This window comes from Mobula birostris, chromosome 9 (genome assembly GCF_030028105.1).
Source record: "Mobula birostris isolate sMobBir1 chromosome 9, sMobBir1.hap1, whole genome shotgun sequence".
NCBI classification, from domain to species: domain Eukaryota; kingdom Metazoa; phylum Chordata; class Chondrichthyes; order Myliobatiformes; family Myliobatidae; genus Mobula; species Mobula birostris.
The window spans coordinates 106,826,308-106,851,512 of NC_092378.1; the positions used below are offsets into that span (position 1 = coordinate 106,826,308).

A 25,205-nucleotide genomic window follows, 5' to 3' on the forward strand; every position below is an offset into this window, starting at 1 on the left:
CAAGTTTATCTGAATAAGGATATTTTTTGTATTTTGGAATTTCTTTTAAACTTTATTATTCTTGTGAATTAGCATTCCCCAGATGCAGCCATGAATGGCAGATTTCAGTGTTCATCAGTGAAGCATGATATGATCAATAGAGCTATTGAACGAATCAGTCTCTTGGAACCCAGGTAATCACAATTATCTTTCTTTTGATTAGAACACACAAAAGGTTGGCCTTTCTAATTTCCCTTTCTACTTACAATATTTGAAGCTTTTAAATTCACTTTTTGTACCCCTTTTATTAATGTTCATAATGAATTCATGTGTGCAGATCCTTGATGGGAAATCATGGAGAAAAGCATCACTGTTCAATGTGATCATAGATTGTGTAAGCTAAACAATGAATTTACACAAGTTTGTCAGAATGCTTCCTGGAGATTTTTTTCTTCATCTTTTTATTCAATATCTGAAGTGCCTAGTATCTAAAATGTGGATTGAACCATTCTGTCATTAAGCTGTTTTAGCTGAAGATCTCAGTCTCTTCCTAAAGTCCAGAGAATATGTTGGTACATCATCATTGCAGTAGAGCTACTAGGACTTGATGTTTCAATCCCTATGGTAAGTTGGCACTCTTGATGTTGGCAGTGGGTTTGGAGTGGTGACAAGGAGGGAGGGTAGGTACGTCATCGGAGTCATCAGGTGGGCACCCTCCTTCTTTGACATTTCATTGATAAGCCCACAACGTCTCTAGAGGGCTCAGCGGTGCTACCTGGTGTCCCAGATACACCCCCCTCAGTTCCATACCCTCCTGTCTTCATCTTGCAGCCCAGTTGTTGTCTTTCCTTTTAATCCAAATCCAATTACTGCTTTCTTCTGCTGCATTTGACATGGACTTGATTGCTTGTTGGACGGAGTGACCCCTTACCCCCATCTTCTTCAATAGACTGGTTGTAGATGTAGCAACGAATCAGTGGTAGCAATATTTATATCTGCCTTTACTGCTCTTTTTCCCAAAGCTCTGTACAACTTTTTTTTCTTATCACCCTATTATTTCATTTCATGAACATATGAATTACGAGCTGGAGTTGGCAGCTGAGCCACAATTTAACAAGATCATGCCAAACCTGATTGTAACTTCAACTCCACTTTCATCACATAACTTATCAAGCATCTATCTCCCTTAATATTCAAAAACTTTTTTAGTCTATCCTTTGTTCCAAATACCTACGATCCCCAAAGAAAAAAATTGCATCACCTCTGTTTGAATAATTGACACAGTGACCTTGAATTCTAGGTTCTCCCACAAGTGACAGCATCCTTACCATATCCACTTTCAGGACCTTATGTACTTCAGTCAAGTCTCCAGTCATCTTCTAAAGCACAGCAGATACAACCTTAGTTAGTCTAGTATTTCTTAATAAGATATCCTGCCCAGATTTAGTCTAGTGAACAGCTAATAATGTATTTACATTCCTCCTCAAATAAGGAGACTAACACTGGATACAGTACTCCAGTTGCAGTTGAATTAATACCCTAAAAACTAAGCTGTTAAACTTCTGTTCCCTTCATCTAACTCATTTTATATAAATTGTAAAAATTTCTGATCCCAGCACTAATGTTGCTTACACTGTTCGATGTTAGCCAGCCACTCTTCTATCCCTGGAAAAATGTTACCTCTTACACCATGAACTTTTATTTTCTCCATTAACCTTTGCTACCCATGCTATCTTATTCGATGCTTTCTGGAGCTCTATAACATATCTACGTACTAGTAGCATTGACGCGGTCAAAGATTTCAAAAAGAAATTGGATAGGTACTTGGTTAAATAAATGTGCATATCTCCAGCAAGGGAATAGGATAAATTTATCATCATAATTATTTGCCATTTTGTATGAAGTGAGCGATCATGGTCTCCTGACCAGGATTGTTCTTGGCAAATTTTTCTAAAAAAGTGATTTGCCATTGCCTTCTTTTGGGCAGTTTCTTTACAAGACACCTGACCGAAGCCATTATCAATAATCTTCAGAGCTTGTCTGCCTGGCAGCAGTGGTCACATAACCAGGACTTGTGATTTGCACTGGCTGTTTATACAACCACCCACCACCTGCTCCTATGGCCTCACATGACCCTGATCGGAGGTCTAAGCAGGTAGTACACCTTGCCTAAGGATGAACTGCAGGCTAGTGGAGGGAAGAAGCACCTTACACCTCCTTTGGTAGAGACGTATCTCCACCCCACGACCTATGACAGATTGGATTGTCCTAAAGAAGGCCAACTTGGACTTATGGGGTGGATGATATAATGACTTTGGCCCTTGTTTTTATATTTATGCTTTTATTGATAGAGGAAGTAAACTTAATTGTGATTCTGTTATTCCTATGTTTTCGTTAGGCAACAAAAGAAGCTTCGAAAAGTACTGGAGCGAATAGATGATCCTTTGAATGACAGACCCAGTAACAATACTTTAATAGCTCGAAATTCATTCAATACTGAGGTGAATGAACTTAATTTTATTTTAATTGAAGTGCTGTATTTCTCTGTAGTGCCTATCACTAAATTGCCAATTTGAAATATGTGTGTAAAATAGCAGAAAAAGGATTGCAGATAAATGCTGAAATCATTAAGAAGGGTATCAGATAAATGCTGACAGTTGTAATAATTTGATTTCCTTGCATTTTTTCTAATTTTAACAATTTGAAATAAAGATTTGATATTTTTGCATGTTTTAAAGGTATGCAGCAAACTTTAAAGTATGAGCAGGAACCTTACTTTCAACTTGCAATAGTTTAAAATTGCATTTTTTCCTCTTAAAAGACTCATCAGCGTGTTGGAGTATCTGACGGGCAATCAGCAAAGGATATAATTTATGTCTCGATGGAAATTTTGTCAAACTGGGGCAATGATCACAAAGTGGGCTTAACAGAAGTGCAGTTTTTTGACCTAAAACAACAGAAGATTTCTGTTTCGCCTCATGACATTGATGTCAGAAATGCATTTTGTCCTGGAAATTTGGACTCTTTAGTAAATGGAAGGACAAAGGTAAGCAATATGGATCTCTAAAATTGAAGGCACTTAGTAGATAAATGGATAAGTTACATTGTTTAACTTATAGCATCTGTGTTAGGTATTTTTATTCCATTTGTCATAGTCAAAGCTGAAAGTCGGATAAGTTTATTTTCATATGTGCAAGTACATGTTTGCAGAGGTGCAATGAAGGATTTGCTTGCAGCTGTGTCACAGACACTTAATATCTGATACAAGAACACAAGTTTTTACAAGAACATAAACAAATTAAGCAAAAATAACACACAGAATAAAAAAAAGTCAATTTTAGCACAAAGTGGCCGTGGGGTTGCTATATAGGCAAAGTGATTTGGGTTGTGTAGAACTGAATATTTGAACCTGGTGGCTTCTGTCTGATGGTAGTTGCAAGAAGATGGCATGGTCTGGATGTTGAGGATCTTTGTTGTCTTCTTGACCCTATGCCACATATAGGTACTACTGATGGTGTGGAGGGACGTGCCAGTCATGTATTAGGCTGAGTCTACCACTCTCTGATCCAGCATATTAAAATTGCTGTACAAATTACAATGCAACTAGTCAGGATACCTTCAATGGTACATCTGTACAAGTTTCTTAAGAGTGTTTGGAAAGTAATAGATTGTTTGTGTGAAACCTGTGGATAATTTTATGAAAATATCTAGATACTAACCTGCATTATTCTTTCAAATACTGCAACTATTTTACCCTTCTCATTTGAAATTAACTGTAGTAGTACATAGAATAAATTCAAGAAAAGACACGAAGATGCCTGTGAGTGATTAATTAATCTACTGAATATTCACATCGATGGCTGCCAACCTCCATTGCAAACTGTTTTGGGCCTGTTCTCCCATTTTATACATAAAGTAATCTCTTCTCACTGCTGCCATCAAGAAGAAGGTAGCGGAGACTCAGGACCCATACCACCAGGTTCAGGAATTACCCCTCAATCATCAGGCTCTTGAACCAAAGGGGATAATTTCACTTGCCCCATTACTGAACTGTACCCACAACCAATAAGATTGTGACTCACTTTCAAGGACTCTTCATCTCATGTTCTTGATACTTATTTTGGTATTTGCGCAGTTTGTTGTCTTTTGCACATTGATCGTTTGCCTGAACGACTGGGAGCAATCTTTTATTTATTCTATTATGTTTCTTGTATTTACTACAAATGCCCACAAGAAAATGAATTGCAGGGTTGTTTGTGGTAAACGTATATGTACTTTAACAATAAATTTGTTTTGATAATCGAGCTACATAAAGAGTATTCTCTTTAGCAGAATATCAAAATATTTCTGATTGAGATCTACAGATCACTTTTTCATTTATGGATTAATCATAAGTTAAAATGTTTCCATTACGGTTATTTATATACTTGTTGGCCATGCTTCATGTATATCCATTTCATTTATAAACTGTATGTGACTTTAATATAAGATTGTTGATTACCTCAGCACCTTTTGTGAAAGTTATATGAAGGACAAGTGCTGCAATGGTGAGGTGAACAGAGCATTAACATTACAGGGAAACCTAGAATGCTAGAGGACATAATTTTAAGGTGAGAGGGAGAAAGTTTAAAGGAGATTTATAAGGCAAATTTTCTTACAAAAAGAGAGATATAGGCTTGAAACCCGAGACAAAGGAGGTAGTGGGAGCAGTTACGATAACAATGTTTAAGAGGCATTTGCAGAGGCACATGAGCAGGCAGGGAATAGAGAGATATAGATCACGTGCAGGTCAATGAATGGTTCAGATTGGCATTACGGTTGACACAAACATCATGGGTCAAAGGGCCAGTTCCTGTGCTGTACTGTTCTATGTTCTGTGTTCTAAACCTGACAATGTTACATTGTGGCATTTCTTACTGATGTGCTGCTTGCAGTGTTGCCACTTACTGTACGTGTATGATCTCTGGAGTCAGTCCTTGAGTTTGACTTGTACTAGAGTGCAAGCAACATTCTTTGCAGCTAGTAGAGGTTAATATTGGGGATGTGGGAGAGTGTTCCCAAGGAGTCAGAAATACCTGATCAATGAATGGCTGATCAGAAATACCTGATCAATGAATGGCTCTGTGGGGTGTAGGCTCTTTGTGGAAGGGGTGTTGGGGTCCTCCTAGGCAGCAAGTGAAAGTGGTTCACCAAGATCGCTTGGAAGGCTTCTCAGGACACGGCAATCTTTGAATGACTGCGGAAGAATGTGAGGAATTCTGTAATGCAGACAAATCTGCACATCTATTTTGCATAATCCTGTGGTTGGTACAAAAGCGAGTGGGATTTTCTCTGCTGGAGCATAGAGTCTGAATCAAAGAACAGCTTTATTTGCCGAATGTATTTACATATATTAGGAATTTGCTGTGGTGTGTTGGTCAGTGCGCAACATGCAACAAAAAACAACGATGTTGGACAATTATAAAGAATAGAGAATTATATAAAGTTTGAGGTTAAAGTACAGATATGGAGTAAAATGTGCATAAATACATAAATACCAGTATGTATTTGCAATGCAAAGAGTGTTATAAAAAGTGGTTTAAGGTGTTTACGGTGCAGTGAAGGGGCAATTAATGGGGGTGGGGGTGTGGGGTTGCTAACTAGAATGGTTAATCAGATTAATTGCCTGGGGTTAGAAACTTGTAAAATGGTGTGAAGTTTTTGTTTAATAGCTCAATAATGCTTTCCAGAAAGGAGCTTTTGGAAAAGGTAGCTTGCAGGGTGGGTTGTGTCTGCAATGATGTTTGCTGGTTACTTCTTTGTCTTGGACACATACAAGTCCTGCAGTAATGGTAGGCTGCAGCCAGTGACCCTTACTGCTGAGCTGACAGTTCACTGTAGTTTTGTATATTGTGAGAGGATGCTGAACCAAACCAGACACTGATGGCTGACGTGACGATGCTCTCCACGATGGCAGTGTGGAAGAGTGCACCAGTATGTTCTGGGGAAGATGGAATTTTACCAGCTGCTGCAAGAAGTACATCCTCTGCTGAGCCTTTTTGTTCACGAAGGAGATATGGTTCTCCGACACAAGGCTCTGTAAAATAATGATTGCCGGGAACCTGAATGTTGAAATGGTGGTAACTGTAGGGTTAATGATGAGTGGGTGGAGAGGAGACTTGTTTCTCCTGATATTGATATGCATTTCCACTGTTTTGAGGGCATTCAGCTTCAAGTTGTTCTGATTGCACCTGGACCCCAGCTTGTTCACTTCTCGATGGTACTTCGATTTATCACCCGTGGCGATTATTGCAATTACAGTGGTGTCATCCATAAACTTTTATCAGTTCAACTGTTGGGTCACTGGAGACACAGTCATTAGTGGATAGAGAAAATAGGACAGGAGGAGAGAACAGACTCCTGTGGCACACCCAGTGCTGAGTGAGTGGTATGTGAAGCTGCACTTATCTAGTCACACATACTATCTCCTGCCAGAGAGGAATTTTGTGATCCACCTGCAGATGGGACCTGGTATGTTATGTTTGAAGAGTTTCTCTTGCAGAAGCTCAGGGAGGATGGTATTGAAGGATGAACTAAGATCAACAAATACAGTATGATGTACAGTATGTACTGGGGGAGTTGAGGTGAGGTAGTATGAAGTCCAGAGCAACGTGTTAACTGCATTATCTACAGATCTGTTAGCTCTGTAGGCAAATTGCAGCAGATCTAGAAAATTTTGAGTTATGGATTTGAGAATTGACATGACCAGACTCTCAAAAGTCTTCATTATGGCTGGTGTGAGCTTATCTGGTCTGTAATCATTGAGTCCAGTGATTGATGATTTTTTTTGTGGGGAACTGGTATAATAACAATTGTCTTGAAGTATGCTGGATTTGTGCAGCATTTAAGGTGCACGTGAAGAGTATTCTTCTACTTTTTACAGGAGAGTAGAAGAGTGGCAGAGGTGATGGGGAACAGTAGCAACGTTGAGCTGAGTTGACAAAGTTGAGAGTAATCTGATACTGATCTTAATGGGGAACAGACACCAGGCACACTTCACGCTGTGTTTGAGCTTGCAGATCATCCCATCGGAGCAATTAATGTAGTCTGAGCATTAGGTCTTTATGTAGCAGAACCCAGAGGAAGCAGTGTTAATTAAAACCCTGTTCTTTGAGGAAATGACACTTCCTTTCTTTAGACTTTTGGGGAAGAAAATGTAACCACTGATTAATTTTGTGTCCTTCACTGCTGCAGAGGTCATTTAGATAAGTTTCATGCTGAGAGAAAGGTACCATGGTAGCAAAAATTCTGCCTTGAACACAGGAAGTCAAATTCCTTGAAGGGCTCTAAGGGACCCAGAAACATAGAAAATCTATAGCACAATACAGGCCCTTCGGCCCACAAAGTTGTGCTGAACATGTCCCTACCTTAGAAATTACTAGGGTTACCCATAGGCCTCTATTTTTCTAAGCTCCGTGTACCTATCCAAAAGTCTCTTAAAAGACCCTATCGTATCCGCCTCCACCACCGTTGCCAGCAGCCCATTCCATGCACTCACTACTCTCTGTGTAAAAAAACTTACCCCTGACATCTCCTCTGTACCTACTCCCAAGCACCTTAAACCTGTGCCCTCTTGTGGCAGCCATTTCAGCCCTGGGAAAAAGCCTCTGACTATCCACATGATCAATGCCTCTCATCATCTTATACACCTCTTATCAGATCACCTCTCATTCTCTGTTGCTCCAAGGAGAAAAGACCAAGTTCCCTCAACCTGTCTTCATAAGGCATACTCCCCAATCCAGGCAACATACTTGTAAATCTCCTCTGCACCCTTTCTACGGTTTCCACATCCTTCCTGTAGTGAGGCAACCAGAACGGAGCACTGTACTCCAAGTGGGGTCTGACCAGGGTCCTATATAGCTGCAACATTATCTCTCAGCTCCTAAATTCAATTCCACGATTGATGAAGGCCAATACACCGTATGCCTTCTTAACCACAGAGTCAACCTGTGCAGCTGCTTTGAGCGTCCTATGGACTCGGACCCCAGGATTCCTCTGATCTTCCACACTGCCAAGAGCCTTACCATTAATACTATATTCTGCCATCATATTTGACCTAAAAATGAACCACTTCACGCTTATCTGGGTTGAACTCCGTCTGCCACTTTTCAGCCCAGTTTTGCATCCTATCAATGTCCCGCTGTAACCTCTGACAGCCTTCCACACTATCCACAACACCCCCAACCTTTGTGTCATCAGCAAACTTACTAACCCATCCCTCCACTTCCTCATTTAGATCATTTATAAAAATCACAAAGAGTAAGGGTCTCAGAACAGATTCCTGAGGTACACCACTGGTCACCAACCTACATGCAGAATATGACCTGTCTACAACCACTCTTTGCCTTCTGTGGGCAAGCCAGTTCTGGATCCACAAAGCAATGTCTCCTTGGATCCCATGCCTCCGTACTTTCTGAATGAGCCTTGCATGGGGTACCTTATCAAATGCCTTGCTGAAATCCATATACACTACATCTACTGCTCTTCCTTCATCAATGTGTTTAGTCACATCCTCAAAAAATTCAATCAAGCTTGTAAGGCACGACCTGCCCATGCTGACTATTCCTAATCATATTATACCTCTCCAAATGTTCATAAATCCTGCCTCTCAGGATCTTGTCCATCAACTTACCAACCACTGAAGTAAGACTCACTGGTCTATAATTTCCTGGGCTATCCCTACTCCCTTTCTTGAATAAGGGAACAACATCCACAACCCTCCAATCCTCCGGAACCTCTCCTGTCCCCATTGATGATGCAAAGATCAATGCCAGAGGCTCAGCAATCTCCTCGCTCGCCTCCCACAGTAGACTGGGGTACATCTCATCTGGTCCCGGTGACTTATCCAACTTGATGCTTTCCAAAAGCTCCAGCACATCCTCTTTCTTAATATCTACATGCTCAAGCTTTTCAGTCTGCTGCAAGTCATTATTACAAGAATATATACAATAATAAATATATACGAGAACACTCATATTTGATTTCGGCAGTTAGCAACAGTAAGGCAATACTTTTAATTTTGGAGTTGTACAAGTAAATTTATAGGCCATCAATTCTATAAACCCCATTTCCAGAAAAGTTGGGATATTTTCCAAAGTGCAATAAAAACAAAAATCTGTGATATGTTAATTCACGTGAACCTTTATTTAACTGACAAAAGTACAAAGAAAAGATTTTCATTAGTTTTACTGACCAACTTAATTGTATTTTGTAAACATACACAAATTTAGAATCTGATGGCTGTAACACACTCAACAAAAGTTGGGACAGAGTTAAAATAAGATTGAAAAGTGCACAGAATATTCAAGTAACACTGGTTTGGAAGACTCCACATTAAGCAGGCTAATTGGTAGCAGGTGAGGTATCATGACTGGGTATAAAAGTAGCGTCCATCAAAGGCTCAGTCTTTGCAAGCAAGGATGGGTCGTGGCTCACCCCTTTGTGCCAAAATTCGTGAGAGAATTGTTAGTCAGTTCAAAAGAAACATTTCTCAACGCAAGATTGCAGAGAATTTAGGTCTTTCAACATCTACAGTACATAATATTGTGGAAAGATTCAGAGAATTCAGAGACATCTCAGTGCGTAAAGGGCAAGGTCGGAAACCACTGTTGAATGCGCGTGATCTTCGAGCCCTCAGGCGGCACTGCCTAAGAAACCGTCATGCTACTGTGACAATTATAGCCACCTGGGCTCGGGAGTACTTCAGAAAACCATTGTCACTCAACACAGTCCGTCGCTGCATCCAGAAATGCAACTTGAAACTGTATTACGCAAGGAGGAAGCCATACATCAACTCTATGCAGAAATGCCGGCGAGTCCTCTGGGCCCGAGCTCATCTCAGATGGACCAAGAGACTGTGGAACCGTGTGCTGTGGTCAGGTAAGTCCACATTTTAGCCAGTTTTTGGAAAAAAAACGGGCGTCGAGTTCTTCGTGCCAAAGATGAAAACGACCATCCAGATTGTCATCAGCGCAAGGTGCAAAAGCCAGCATCTGTGATGGTATGGGGGTGCATCAGTGCCCACGGCATGGGTGAGTTGCATGTATGTGAAGGTACCATTGACTCTGAGGCATATATTAGGATTTTAGAGAGACATATGTTGCCGTCAAGGCGACGTCTCTTCCCAGGACATCCATGCTTATTTCAGCAGGACAATGCCGGACCACATTCTGCACGGGCTACAACAGAGTGGCTTTGTAGACACAGAGTGCGTGTGCTTGACTGGCCTGCTGCCAGTCCAGATCTATGTCCTATTGAAAATGTATGTGCATCATGAAGAGGAGAATCAGACAACGGAGACCACAGACTGTTGAGCAGCTGAAGTCTTATATCAAGCAAGAATGGACAAAATTTCCAATTGCAAATCTACTACAGTTAGTATCCTCAGTTCCAAAATGATTAAAAAGTGTTTTTAAAAGGAAAGGTGATGTAACACAATGGCAAACATGCCTCTGTCCCAACTTTTGTTGTGTGTGTTGCAGCCATCAAACTCTAAATTTGTGTATGTTTGCAAAATACAATTAAGTTGTTCAGTAAAACTATTGAAAATCTTTTCTTTGTACTTTTGTCAGTTAAATAAAGGTTCATGTGAACTAACATATCACAGATTTTTGTTTTTATTGCATTTTGGAAAATATCCCAACTTTTCTGGACATGGGGTTTGTAGTTTTAAAATGAATATTGTAAAACTCTGAAAAAGAATAACAAATTGTGTAAGATTGCATTAATTCTTGAATGTCTATTTTAGTATGTTGCATAGCCTAAGAGAGGAATTTGAAAATTTCATTGAGAATTTCCTCCTTTTTATTTTAATATTTTTTTCATCAGTTTAACAAAATTGCTTGCATATAAATTTTCTTGAACGGGCAGGAAGTATGTTGGGAAAAATGCCATAGTTTTGTAATTATCGCACAATATCTTTTGAAATATTTGCAATGCAACCTTCAGGTTCTAAGTTCTAAGTGTGTAAATACTGACAGGTCATTTCTAAAATATACATTTGCTTGTGTTTTTATTAGTAAATTACTATGAGAAGAGTTGTCTCTTACTATTCTGTGTTCTTCTATGTCTTTATGTCTGTATTTCTGTTTAATTTTGTTAATTGAATTAATTTTATTTCCTGTGTTTAGATCTGAGAAACTTTAATCATGGGTATGTTGAAACCTTCTTTCTGTTCTTCCCAGACTACAAAAGATCGTCATATGTGGACCTGTTCTTTCCACCCACCAGTTCAATTATACTTTGTTCTACGAAACACTAACAAATCATGTCACTTTGGTATTTCTAAAATCAAGATTTGGAATTATAACAGAAGCCTCAATGTAAGTTCCTTCTAAATTTGTTGCAGTATAGAATGACTGTCACCAGTTTTTCAAAAAAGGACATTTAGAATTAATTAAAACATTAATTAATGTGTACATGGGACTTCTCCTTGTAAGTAGGTGGCAGTGGAATAAATCTATAGATGTTCATTTTGTTGACAGTCCACATGAGCAAAGAATTTAGAACAACACATGATTAGCATAATGGATTAAAGTTAAGCTTTATCCTGGTTTTATTTGTGCACCACCAGTTCTTGTAGTTGGCCAAGGCATTTCTTATTCATACTGGAGGTGCTAATATGCACAACATGTAAGCATTATGTTACTGTTTTTTTATATCATGCCAGGATACAAATAGCATTTGTCTGCAAAAGACTTCAATTACTTTTGAACATTGTGGTATGTATTTTAGATTGGAATGAAGTTTTAAGTACAACAGATGGCTAATGCTCTGATTAGCTTTTATTATGCACTGGCATCTTTAAGTTCGTATTTTTAATGCTCATTAAAAATACAAACTCAAATATGCTAATACATTTCTCAATGCTTCTAATCTACTTATTCTCTGCAACTTCATAAATTTTAAAGTTGAAATAAATTTTCTGAAGTAGAGACAAATGAATTTAGTCGTAATCTTTTCCTTGTTTCAGACTAAGTGATGAAAGGCAACTTGGAGAAAAAAAAGAAATACTCCATGTTCAAATTAAATAATTTCACAGTTCATATGTGTAACAGCTATTGCAGCCAGTATGAATTATATGTTACAGTGAGATAATCAAATAGCAATTGCTTGCAAATTTGTAGGAATGCTGCAAAAACTGGAAACACTATAAATCTGCAATGTAGCGAATTCCTGATCTGCATAGGAGTCTGCAGACCTTCAATACCAAGCTTATGAGAGTGGGAACAAGTTGGAAAGCTTGTTATCTAAATTAAAAGTTCCTAACCAAAGTAATACAGTTATTTGATTTTGATTTTTCTCCAGAGAATAGAGAAGTTATATTCGCTGTGATTTCTCATTGTGACCATTAATGTGATAAATTGCAGTAGTTTGTGAAATGTTGGAATTATTTAAAATAATGGAAGCTCGCAAGTAGAAGTAGACTGTTATCCAGTAATTGAGAGTGGGGCATTGTGCTTTCAGTATTAAATTTAGAACATGAGGTGAAAATCCTGAATTTCTCTCTAAGCCAAGAGTTCATGGTTTTAAAGAAAGTCTGTGTAAGCATTCAAGAGTATGAGGGCATAGCTGAATGCAGATAGACATGCTCGCAAGCACAGATGAGAAAGACTAAATGGATTGAGTGAGTTAGCTGCCCTGCTTCAAGTTATAACATCAATACAAGTGACCTCTGAGTTATGGGAGATGGGCTTGTATACCTTGCACAATTGTCCGCATCACAATTTTCCATAATGCAAAGCTGGGTCACCTGTGCATGTATTAAGATATGCAATGATTTTTTTGTTTATTTACTCTATTTTCACATAACTTCTTCGAGAGAAAATTTTATTGTGTCTCAAATTTTTGGGTGGTAATTTACCTGAACAACAGTTATGCAGATTTGCCTGGATGAAGATTTTTAAAAAGTTGCTGAGGAAACAATGCATTAAAATTCACACTACACTTTTTTTTATGGAATGCATTTTCCACGTTACAAGAAATGTATTGTCTGTGCTTTCTTTCCTTAGGATCTTGATGTTGGGGTGAAAAGTGTAAGGATTTATATGGATGGTAATCTGGTACATGAAGGTGAGCTGGAAAAAGGCTGTGGAAACCAGGTGTTTGACTACAGTACGATCATTGATCTGAGGCCGAGCAAAAGTGGATTTTATATGTCCAATGGGAGTGATATGGAAGAAGAAATTGATAGTTTGGAAAGGGAACATTGTGTTCCATCTCCAGAACAAGCAAGTACCTCAGGCTTTCTAAATTCAGTGCTAAATAATAAGAGAAGCATTGGGAGTGATACAGAAGAACAAATTAAAGAAGTTGGGAACTCAGAAAGAAACTCTGTCTTTTGGTTGCCACACCAAGCAAGTTGCTCAGTTTTAAATTCAAGTTTTGACAGTGATAAAAACATGTTAAATTATTCATTTGGCTCACCAAAGAGTATGATTTCTGCCTTGGAAGGAGACATGACTTTAATAGCTCCTGTGTCACTTGAGGAGTCACTTTTAAGGATAAATATTTCAGAAGACAGTAAGCAACTGGAAGAGGTTTATTCTGTCGAATCCCTGGACCCAGAATATCAGCAGGAAAAGCCAACTGGAAAGAAAATAGCAGAAATGTCGTCAGTTTCAAAAATGCCACTGTGGTTAAAATCACCAGACGAAGAAAAGCCCCAGGAAAGTAAGTTGAAGAAGCCCCCATGGCTGAGTGATGAAGTGCATGTAGATCTAAAAATGAACAATTCAAACAAAATCAATGATACCAGTTGGCCTGATTTGTTTGATCTTGCTCAAAGTCACAAAGATGCTGTTGATACAACAAATAAGATCTTAAACTGCAATAGAAAAGAATTATCTGACCCTCGTGAGGAGGGCAAAATGCACACTGACAGAAGTGAATTGGACTTTATGGACAATCTTGAGGAAAGCGACTTTTGTGTTCACTCACTAGAGGAAGAGAGTCCTAGAAGTGATGGAATCATTGGTGGAAGGGGAAGTTCTTTGAAGAGGCCAAGAAATACAGAATTCCTTCATATGATTGATGATGATGAGTTCCTTCAAATGGGTACAGTTACTTTATCTAACGTACTATTTTCTTATAATTTCGTAGTATTATCTTCATACTAAGGTAATCACTTGGGATTGAGGATGATTTACTTTCAGTTCAGCTTTTTGGGTTCTTGAGTGAGTGAAGAGGCCAGTGTGGGAATGGTAGACTCTTCCACAATGGTATAGGTGGATGGGTGGGTAGTTTGTAACGTGGCGCTCTCCTTCCTTGTTAACGCAGGGCTTCTCTGCATTCTTGATACACAGACGAGGCTCTCAGTTCTATTCTGACTGTACTTTGAATAGTCATGGGTCAGGGATTCTCAAAATTCAGGGGGCTAATACCATTTTTCAAGGTAGCTTTGAATAGATTCTTTAATCCTTTCTCCTGTCTACCTGGTAATCTCTTTCTGTGACAGAAATAGGAATAGTCTGTCTGCTTCAGGGATTTGACATTGGGCATGAAAACTTCCTGACATGCCCAAAGGATCTGGCCAAGCATTACCAGAACCTCAATACTGGGAATGTTGTCTAGGAAGTGACCAATGATGTTGGATCATTTATCCTTCCACAGAATTTGGAAGAATTTGGAAGGTTTTATGGTCAGGTGGTATCTTTTTATTTGCTTTGAGATGGGTAGTCTAGATCTCAGAAGCACATAAGTAGGCAGGGATTACTCTTGCTCAGTAGGCATTGAGTATACTGCTAGATTTGAGATGTTGATCTTCAAACACCTTTTTTCTCAATCAGCTAAAAGCTCTACTAGCATATTGAAGGTGGTCATGGCTTGCATCATTGATGTCTGGTTCCTAAAATATATTAGGCAGCCCATATTTTCTGGCAGCTCACTGTGACCCTTTTGTCAGTGGGCGATATCATAAGACAATATATAGTTTGCAGATGTTGAGTGTAATGGCCCAGTAAGAAAACTATGATTGTATGATTAAAAGAGTTGACAGTGCCTTGTAGCTCTGTTATCAGTGTGTGTATCAGTTTGACCACTGAATTTTGGGTGACCATAATGGTTTTGGTCCATGGCATAAAAAAAAGTTGGGAACCTCTGTGCGAGAGTGTACTTGACAGGTGTTGAATAGTTTCCTTGTAGTTCAGGGAATTATCTTCACATCTAAGTGCAGTTTGTTGGACGTGAGATGTATACTTGAGGCAAGAAGGAATTAATAAAAAATGTCTAGTACTCATATAGTCTTGTTTGACAGTGAACTTCACTTCCATATAGATCAGTTGATTAGAAAGAATTATAGCTTGCATGCCATCATAAAGCAAAAAATAGAGTTGAGACACATTCTTATGTGCAGCTGAATCTGAGCTGAAAGTACCACAATTCCTCCGGTTGATGGATTCAAAGTGTTTAGTGAGATTGAAAAAGGCAATGTGGTAATAGGTGCTATTCTCTCTGTTTCTCTTGGAACACTTTTGTGGTGACAATTATGGCTAATGTGCCTCCAGATCCACGGATCCCTTGGCTAATGGTAAGGCTCCATGGCATAAAAAAGGGTGGGAACCCCTGCTCCAGATGAACAGGATCCAGTCTGTGGCTTGGGAGCAGCTGTTCGGTCACTTTTCATTGTGCAGTATGCAAGCAGTTATGGAGGAGTCTGATGACTTTCCCTGTGGCCAACATGAGTAATTACCACTGTTGGACCTAACTGATGTAACTTTTCAGGGTACTGGTGAGACTGTACCTCAAGCACCATGTATAGATTTGGTTCCCATATTTCAGAAATGATACAGCTATATTGAGTCACACACCATTGGGAGCATTTAACAGGTAGTGGAAGCTTGTTCCCATTACCACCCCTAGCTATAACAACCTTAAGGAACCAATGCATACGCCTCAGATAGCCTCTGACAACCAAGTCCAGCTCCTGGACTTCACGTATGGCTTAACTACCAAGCCCGGCAGAACCTTTTGTACAGACAGGAGAAGGGGCAAAGGTGGGTTACTGGCACCTTAAAACTGGTCTCTTTGGGCAGTTGGGGCTTATCAGCTGTGGTTGGCAGCTGATCTATGAGAAGGAAAGCTCTGATCTCAAACCTCCGCCGTCTTGCGTCAAAACCCACTCATGGGGGAGGCTTTGAGAGTAAGCCCTGAGGGAAGAATCTGGAGTTGGAGTCCCTAAGGCAGTCCTACTTTAAATTCAATGCTGACTGGCAACTCCTGCGATGTTGCTGGTATCAAACAGTATCGGTCTCTGCCGTTCCTTTGGGTTCATCAGTTGCGTGGAGAGGGGGAGCTTGCTACATGGGCAACAGCTTGCTCTCCATATTGTACTGCCCTAGCTTGTGCATCTGGACAGTTCAGATGCAACATCCATGGTCAACTCTGACCGATGGAGGCCCTAACCTCATAGTTATATTGATGGTAATACAGAGAAGGATCATAAGATTGATTCTGGGAGTGAAGTGGTTGCCATGTGAAGAAACATTAGCAGGTTAGGCCTATAATATGTGAAGAAACTTTAGCAGGACAGGCCTATATTATGGAAATACAGGGCTCTGAGAAATATTGATGTTAGACAAATTTTCCCCCAGTATCAGGATCAAGGGGGCAGAGTTTCAAAATAAGAGTTTGGCTATTTAAAACAGAGATAAGGAATCTCTTTCCTGAGGACTGAATGTTATGAAATTTCTACCTCAGAGAGCTGTGGAGGCAGTCATTGAATGAGATCAATGATCACTTTGACTATGAGGAGATTTGGGGGTGTTCTAAAGAAACACAGGCATCTACTTTTAAGGATGCAGCTGTGGTAACTTATCATATTGTTTAAATTTGCTCAGGGCCATTGCTATCATATTCTGGATCTGTTTTCACATTAAAGGTGGTTACTACCCTCCTCTTTGTCCAGATGTGGGTTGTGATGAAATTGGTAAGAGTGAAACAGGAGCACAGATGCTTGGGGACTTAAGTGCCAAAACATTATTGATAAGGATGTTTTAAAAAACACAAATAATTCTAAATTTTATAACTAGCGGTATAGATTGCAAAAGCAAAAGAGCTTAAATAAAACTTTTTAAATACAGTGGCATGCAAAAGTTTGGGCACCCCGGTCAAAATTTCTGTTACTATGAATAGCTAAGTGAGTAGAAGATGAACTGATCTCCAAAAGTCATAAAGTTAAAGATGAAACATTCTTTTCAACATTTTAAGCAAGATTAGTGTATTATTTTTGTTTTGTACAATTTTAGAGTGGGGGAAAAAAGGAAAGGAGCACCATGCAAAAGTTTGGGCACCCCAAGAGATTTGAGCTCTCAGATAACTTTTACCAAGGTCTCAGACCTTAATTAGCTTGTTAGGGCTATGGCTTGTTCACATTCATCGTTAAGAAAGGCCAGGTGATGCAAATTTCAAAGCTTTATAAATACCCTGACTCCTCAAACCTTGTCCTCCCAATCAGTAGCCATGGGCTCCTCTAAGCAGCTGCCTAGCACTCTGAAAATTAAAATAAATGATGCCCACAAAGCAGGAGAAAGCTATAAGAAGATAGCAAAGTGTTTTTGGGTGGCCGTTTCCTCAGTTCGTAATGTAATTAAGAAATGGCAGTTAACAGGAATGGTGGAGGTCAAGTTGAGGTCTGGAAGACCAAGAAAACTTTCTGAGAGAACTGCTCGTAGGATTGCTAGAAAGGCAAATCAAAACCCCCATTTGACTGCGAAAGACCTCAGGAAGATTTAGCAGACTCTGGAGTGGTGGTGCACTGTTCTACTGTGCAGCAACACCTGCACAAATATGACCTTCATGGAAGAGTCATCAGAAGAAAACCTTTCCTGCATCTTCACCACAAAATTCAGCGTCAGAAGTTTCCAAAGGACCATCTAAACAAGCCTGATGCATTTTGGAAACAAGTCCTGTGGAAGTTAAAATAGAACTTTTTGGCCACAATGAGCAAAGGTATGTTTGGAGAAAAAAGGGTGCAGAATTTCATGAAAAGAACACCTGTCCAACTGTTAAGCACGGGGGGGTGGATCGATCATGCTTTGGGCTTGTGTTGCAGCCAATGGCATGGGGAACATTTCGCTGGTAAGGGGAAGAATGAATTCAATTAAATACCAGCAAATTCTGGAAGCAAACATCACACCGTCTGTAAAAAAGCTGAAGATGAAAAGAGGATGGCTTCTACAACAGGATAATGATCCTAAACACACCTCAAAATCCACAATGGACTACCTCAAGAGGCGCAAGCTGAAGGTTTTGCCATAGCCCTCACAGTCCCCTGACCTAAACATCATTGAGAACCTCAAAAGAGCAATGCATGCAAGACGGCCCAAGAATCTCACAGAACTACAAGCCTTTTGCAAGGAAGAATGGGCAAAAATCTCCCAAACAAGAATTGAAAGACTCTTAGCTGGCTACAGAAAGCGTTTACAAGCTGTGATACTTGCCAAAGGGGTATTACTAAGTACTGACTATGCAGGGTGCCCAAACTTTTGCTTTGGGCCCTTTTCCTTTTTTGTTATTTTGAAACTGTAAAAGATGGAAATAAAAAAGTAATCTTGCTTAAAATATTAAACAAATGTGTCATCTTTAACTTTATGCTTTTTGGAAATCAGGTCATCTTTTACTCGCTTAGCTATTTACAGTAACAGAAATTTTGACCGGGGTGCCCAAACTTTTGCATGCCACTGTATGTGGTTTGGTCACAGCTGGATTGTGCTGCACTGTGTAAAAACTTTAGAGGATCCATTGGCAACTGATTAGAATTGTACAGATAATAAGGAACTTGGTTTATAGAAAAGCCGAAATTAACCTTGTTTTTTGTAGCTTGCTTGATTAGTTTATATAGGTTCGGCAGACCCAAGGCCTATAAAAGCCAAGTGTCTGTATTTCCTAATGTATGCCAGAAATTGTGGGGAAGGAATGTTACCTATTGTGATTTAGTCACATAAAGTCATCTCTAAATCCTTAAGGTCTTATAAATTTTAGCAACTTACAATTAGTAGAAATGCTAGGCTGGGGGTGGAACTTGGAATCCTGCAGCTCCATGCTACAGGACAGAGTTTTTTATATTTTGGAAGCTGTGGTATGTAAATACTACAAACTTAAATGTTATCTGCTTTATTTTTGCAAGCTTCTGATTGGAGCTGGTGGTAAAAGTTAATCCTTTTATGAGTGACAGTAAAAAGGATAGAATCTCAAAGCACCCCTCCTCCCTCCCCTCCCACGCTCAAGCAGCAACAAAGCATCAACCCTCCCCCACTTACTTCAGCAAGAAGCGTCAGCTCCCTCCGCCCCACCAAGCAAGTAATAGCAAAATCTCCAAGAAAGAAAAACCCCGTCTGCAGTATAACAAAAAAACAATTGTTCACCCAACAATTCGATGTACCACAGGCGCTCCCCCTCCCCCTCCCCCTCCCCCTCCCCCTCCCCCTCCCCCTCCCCTCCCCCTCCCCCCTCTCCCCCCCCTCCCCCCCCTCCCCCCTCTCCCCCCTCTCCCCCCTCTCCCCCCTCTCCCCCTCTCCCCCCTCTCCCCCTCTCCCCCCTCTCCCCCCTCCCCCTCTCTCCCCTCCCCCTCTCTCCCCCTCCCCCTCTCTCCCCCTCCCCCCTCTCTCCCCCTCCCCCCTCTCTCCCCCTCCCCCCTCTCTCCCCCTCCCCCCTCTCTCCCCCTCTCCCCCTCTCTCCCCCTCTCTCCCTCTCTCTCCCTCTCTCTCCCTCTCTCTCCCTCTCTCTCCCTCTCTCCCCCTCTCTCCCCCTCTCTCCCCCTCTCTCCCCCTCTCTCCCCCCTCTCTCTCCCTCTCCCTCTCTCTCCCTCTCCCTCTCTCTCCCTCTCTATTCCCCCCCCACTAATAAAGGGACAGAGTGGTGTCACGCAGCAAGACAAGAGACTAGCAAGACAAAAAAAAAACACAACTAGCTGATTACGATGTTAAAGTCTGCTGTATCGCTTTTCTTTCTTGAGTTCTCTGAATTGAGAATCGGCGTCAAACTCCCCCACCAACAGGAGAAACAGAGAGAGAGAGAGAGATCCAATGCAGCGGTCTCTAACAGCTGACCTGCTGTTCACGATATTCTCCCACAGTGCTTCAGACGGCAACACTAGCATATAATCGGTTTGTCCCCAGGGCCTCAGAGCCTCAGCACTCTAAGGGCATGCTCATCTTCTAGGTTGTGTCCTCGTGGTATCGAAAAACGACTGATCGGCGAGCCCTGGCGGAGGGAACCATCACCGTAAATGTCTGAAATTTGAGTGCAGCTCTAGGTCAGGGGCTTCAACAGAACCCCATTCACCTTGAAAAGGAAAAAAAAAGAGACATTAAAGATAGAAATTAAGCTGCTTCTACAGATGAGTTCGAAGAAGCTGCTCTCTAGCGCTGTCTTAGCTCCGCCGGAAAACTCTATTGTATAGAATTTAAAGCACACAAATAGGCTATTCAGTCCAAATGATGCAAGCCTGTGCAATCTTGCAATCTTCTCACATCCATCAAATCTGATTTAAAATCCTTCTGTTCTTTCTTGTTCATGCAACTTATCTAACATCCGTTTGTAAAAGATATAAAGTACAACATATTTATGATTTTAAACATCACAGGCTAATATTGTAGAAGTATTTATTTTCTTATATAGAACATAGAATAGTACAGTACAGGCCCTTCGGCCCACAATGTTGTGCCGACCCTCAAACCCTGCCTCCCATATAAGCCCCCACCTTAGATTCCTCCATGTACCTGTCTAGTAGTCTCTTAAACTTCACTAGTGTATCTGCCTCCACCACTGACTCAGGCAGTGCATTCAACACACCAACCACTCTCTGAGTAAAAAACCTTCCTCTAATATCCCCCTTGAACTTCCCACCCCTTACCTTAAAGCCATGTCCTCTTGTATTGAGCCGTGGTGCCCTGGGGAAGAGGCGCTGGCTATCCACTCTATCTATTCCTCTTATTATCTTGTACACCTCTATCATGTCTCCTCTCATCCTCCTTCTCTCCAAAGAGTAAAGCCCTAGCTCCCTTAATCTCTGATCATAATGCATACTTTCTAAACCAGGCAGCATCCTGGTAAATCTCCTCTGTACCCTTTCCAATGCTTCCACATCCTTCCTATAGTGAGGTGACCAGAACTGGACACAGTTCTCCAAGTGTGGCCTAACCAGAGTTTTATAGAGCTGCATCATTACATCGCAACTCTTAAACTCTATCTCTCGACTTATGAAAGCTAACACCCCATAAGCTTTCTTAACTACCCTATCCACCTGAGAGGCAACTTTCAGGGATCTGTGGGCATGTACCCTGAGATCTCTCTGCTCCTCCACACTACCAAGTATCCTGCCATTTACTTTGTACTCTGCCTTGGAGTTTGTCCTTCCAAAGTGTACCACCTCACACTTCTCCGGGTTGAACTCCATCTGACACTTCTCAGCCCACTTCTGCGTCCTATCAATGTCTCTCTGCAATCTTTGACAATCCTCTACACTATCTACAACACCACCAACCTTTGTGTCGTCTGCAAACTTGCCAACCCACCCTTCTACCCCCACATCCAGGTCGTTAATAAAAATCACGAAAAGTAGAGGTCCCAGAACAGATCCTTGTGGGACACCACTAGTCACAATCCTCCAATCTGAATGTACTCCCTCCACCACCACCCTCTGCCTTCTGCAGGCAAGCCAATTCTGAATCCACCTGGCCGAACTTCCCTGAATCCCATGCCTTCTAACTTTCTGAATAAGCCTACCGTGTGGAACCTTGTCAAATGCCTTACTAAAATCCATATAGATCACATCCACTGCACGACCCTCATCTATATGCCTGGTTACCTCCTCAAAGAACTCTATCAGGCTTGTTAGACACCATCTGCCCTTCACAAAGCCATGCTGACTGTCCCTATCAGACCATGATTCTCTAAATGCCTATAGATCCTATCTCTAAGAATCTTTTCCAACAGCTTTCCCACCACAGATGTAAGGCTCACTGGTCTATAATTACCCGGACTATCACTACTACCTTTTTTGAACAAGGGAACAACATTCGCCTCCCTCCAATCCTCCGGTACCATTCCCGTGGACAGCGAGGACATAAAGATCCTAGCCAGAGGCTCAGCAATCTCTTCTCTCACCTTGTGGAGCAGCCTGGGGAATATTCCGTCAGGCCCCGTGGACTTATCTGTCCTAATGTATTTTAACAACTCCAACACCTCCTCTCCCTCAGCATGCTCCAGAACATCAACCTCACTCATATTGTCCTCACCATCATCAAGTTCCCTCTCATTGGTGAATACCGAAAAGAAGTATTATATTTTGGGTATTTCCCTTTGTAGTTCAGAACTATAATATTCCAGATGTTAGGAGATTGACATTTTGTATTTTAACTGTTCCTGGTTAATATGATATGGCTAGTGTAATGGTTAAGTAACTGGATTGGCATTCAGGATTCTTATTCCAATTGGCAAAGCAATCCCAGTAATTCTCTTCTTGTAACCACTTCTTTCTCGTGAGTTGTCCATCTGAAGATAAATTGCTCTTTATTTTCCATTTTTATGTTTGTATCTCTTTCTCATCTCATAATGTCCTTAATAGTCAAACTTGATGTATGCAGCTTTTTGTCTTGAGCTCACTCTTTCTCCCAAGCTCTGCTTTGAAAACTGACATCCTTCCACTTTTCCCTCAGTTCTGAGGGTCTCTTATCTGGAGTGTCAATTAGTCTCACTATCCATTGAGACTGTTTGGCTAGCTGAGTTCATCTCGTGTTTTGTTTCTATGTCAGATTCTAGCATCTGTAGTTTTATTTATTTCCCACATATCTGTACAGAATTGTGTGTATCCTTTGAGGCTGTCCTCTGGTTTGATCATAACATTTCTAAGTAGACTAGCAGTAGTTTGAAAATGTATGGCATAAATTATGTCTTATGGGTTTTCCAGATTGCCAGAAGCCTTCAAAGTCTGTGGGGTCCACAAGAGCCAAGTGGCGGTATGAACAGGATGACACCCTAATGGAATCGTGGGATTCTTTATTACAGTTCAACAAGTCACAACGAGGTCGTTTAGCAAACATGGGTTTCGAAGGAGACATATTTGATGAATTCTTGCAGGAACAAAGAATTGGAAGAGAATCAAGACTTAAATCCTTGCACCAGGAAACAATACAGGAACTCAAAGAGAAGAAAGAAGAACATGCAACTGATCCTGAAAGAGATGACGATGGAAGTGATTTTGAAATTCCTGTTTTACCATATGGCAGTCACTTGACAATTAACATTATATCTACTTGGGGTGATCGACATTACGTTGGACTTAATGGGATTGAAATATTTAGTTCAACTGGAGAACCTGTAAAAATAGCACAAATCAAAGCAAATCCAGCAGATATTAACATTTTGCCTGCTTATGGGAAAGATCCTCGGGTAGTTTCAAATTTGATTAATGGTATAAACAGGACACAAGATGATATGCATCTCTGGCTAGCACCTTTCACGCCAGAAAGGCCACATTTTATCTATATTGACTTTGAAAATTCCTGTCACATAGCTATGATTCGAATTTGGAATTACAACAAATCAAGAATACATTCTTTCCGTGGCGTTAAAGATATAGAAATCTCATTAAATGGGAAGTTCATTTTTAAAGGAGAAATAGCCAAGGCATCAGGAACATTAAGTGGAGGTAAAACCGTATTCAGTTCTTTGTTTGACTGTGTACTGAGTTAAATGAGTATAATGTTTCTAGATGAAAAATGTTTTCCTGCAGTGCTTCCTAGGTAGTTGATAACAAGTATAATGTTTATCTATGAAATGTTAACATTGAGTTTGGCAACTATGTAACAATATTATGAAATTGTTTTTTTTAATGTTATTATTTATTGAGATACTGCGCAGAATATGCCTTTTGGCCCTTCGAGCCGTGCCACACAGCAATTCCCCCATTTTAATCCTATCCTAACCACAGGATAATTTGCAATGACCAATTAACCTACTAACTGGTAGGTCTTTGGACTGTGGTAGGAAAATGGAGCACCTGGAGGAAACCCATGTGGTCACGGGGAGAACGTACAAATTCCTTACAGACAGTGGCAGGAATTGAACCCGGGTCACCTGTACTGTAAAACGTGCTAACAGCTACGCTACCATGTTAAATGCCAATGAAATATTTCAGATCCACCTTTAATACTTTCACACACATTTGATATGTTGCTGAAAATTATTCTTTATATATGTTTAAAGTTTTACCAGACATCCTCAGACATTTTTTTGCTGCTCCGTACTTGAGGGATTTACTTTTTTTGGGCGTGCTCTACTCCTGTGCTCTCCCTCGTAATTCTAAACTATCAGTAGAGACTAAATACTTCCATGAGGGAGTATTCATGATGTTCAGCTTTTACATGTTAGCTGTAAGGCTTATACCAATTTAAAAGACTAGATGTTAGATGTTATATTGGGTCATTTTTCGAGCAAGAGGGTCACCGGCTATTTCCCAACTCAGTTACTTTCCCACAGCTTTTCCTTAAAGTGGCAAGGGACTACTCTACTTTAAACAATGAAGCTTCTTAAGTGGAAGTTTATTTTTATATGTTAATTGAAGGGTGATTAACAGAAAAACAATGCAACTGTAAGAATCGCATAGTTGCCACCAAAAATAATTAAGAAATTTGAAAGTTTCAGCGGTGTTTTGCTTTATTTTAAGTGAAAACACAATACAACCAGTTTGCTTATTTTAATAGTACCGTCTTTTGTTATGAACATGTAACCTCTCGGCCCAAAACGTCGACTGTAACTCTTCCTATAGATGCTGCCTGGCCTGCTGCGTTCACCAGCATTTTTTGTGTGTGTTGTTTGAATTTCCAGCATCTGCAGATTTCCTCGTGTTTGCGAATTAGAAATTAACATTGTCTAATGTCAAAACTAATGTAGGTTTGTTCAACAATCCAGAATGTTTTTTGATGTGTTACATTTCTAATGCAAGTGTAAATGATTTTTTTTACCTTCCAGTATTGAAAATGCAATCCTTTATGATATTTTGCATAGAATTTCCAGCTCAGTATTAACCCCTTGGTCAAAAATATCCATGCTGATTTTTCTGCTTCATACACACTTTTACCCACCGTTCTTCAAACAACTCTACCTTTATCATCTGTTGTCTTTATCCAGCTAACCTTTAATATGTCCCTATTCCTGTCATCAAATTTTGTTGAAACAAATTCCTCACT

The 25,205-nt window shown here is 40.3% G+C and overlaps 1 protein-coding gene across 8 annotated transcripts in view; it reads left to right on the plus strand.

Annotated features, from left to right (window-relative positions):
- Positions 1-25,205, plus strand: part of katnip (katanin interacting protein) — a 144,590-nt gene that overhangs the window by 46,690 nt on the left and 72,695 nt on the right. For all 8 annotated transcript variants that reach the window (XM_072268548.1, XM_072268544.1, XM_072268543.1 and 5 more), the window contains 6 exons: positions 73-173; positions 2,378-2,480; positions 2,801-3,025; positions 11,202-11,339; positions 13,029-14,073; positions 22,925-23,665. In XM_072268548.1, the coding sequence (XP_072124649.1) occupies positions 73-173; positions 2,378-2,480; positions 2,801-3,025; positions 11,202-11,339; positions 13,029-14,073; positions 22,925-23,665 (2,353 nt within the window). The remainder of the gene's footprint in view (positions 1-72; positions 174-2,377; positions 2,481-2,800; positions 3,026-11,201; positions 11,340-13,028; positions 14,074-22,924; positions 23,666-25,205) is intronic.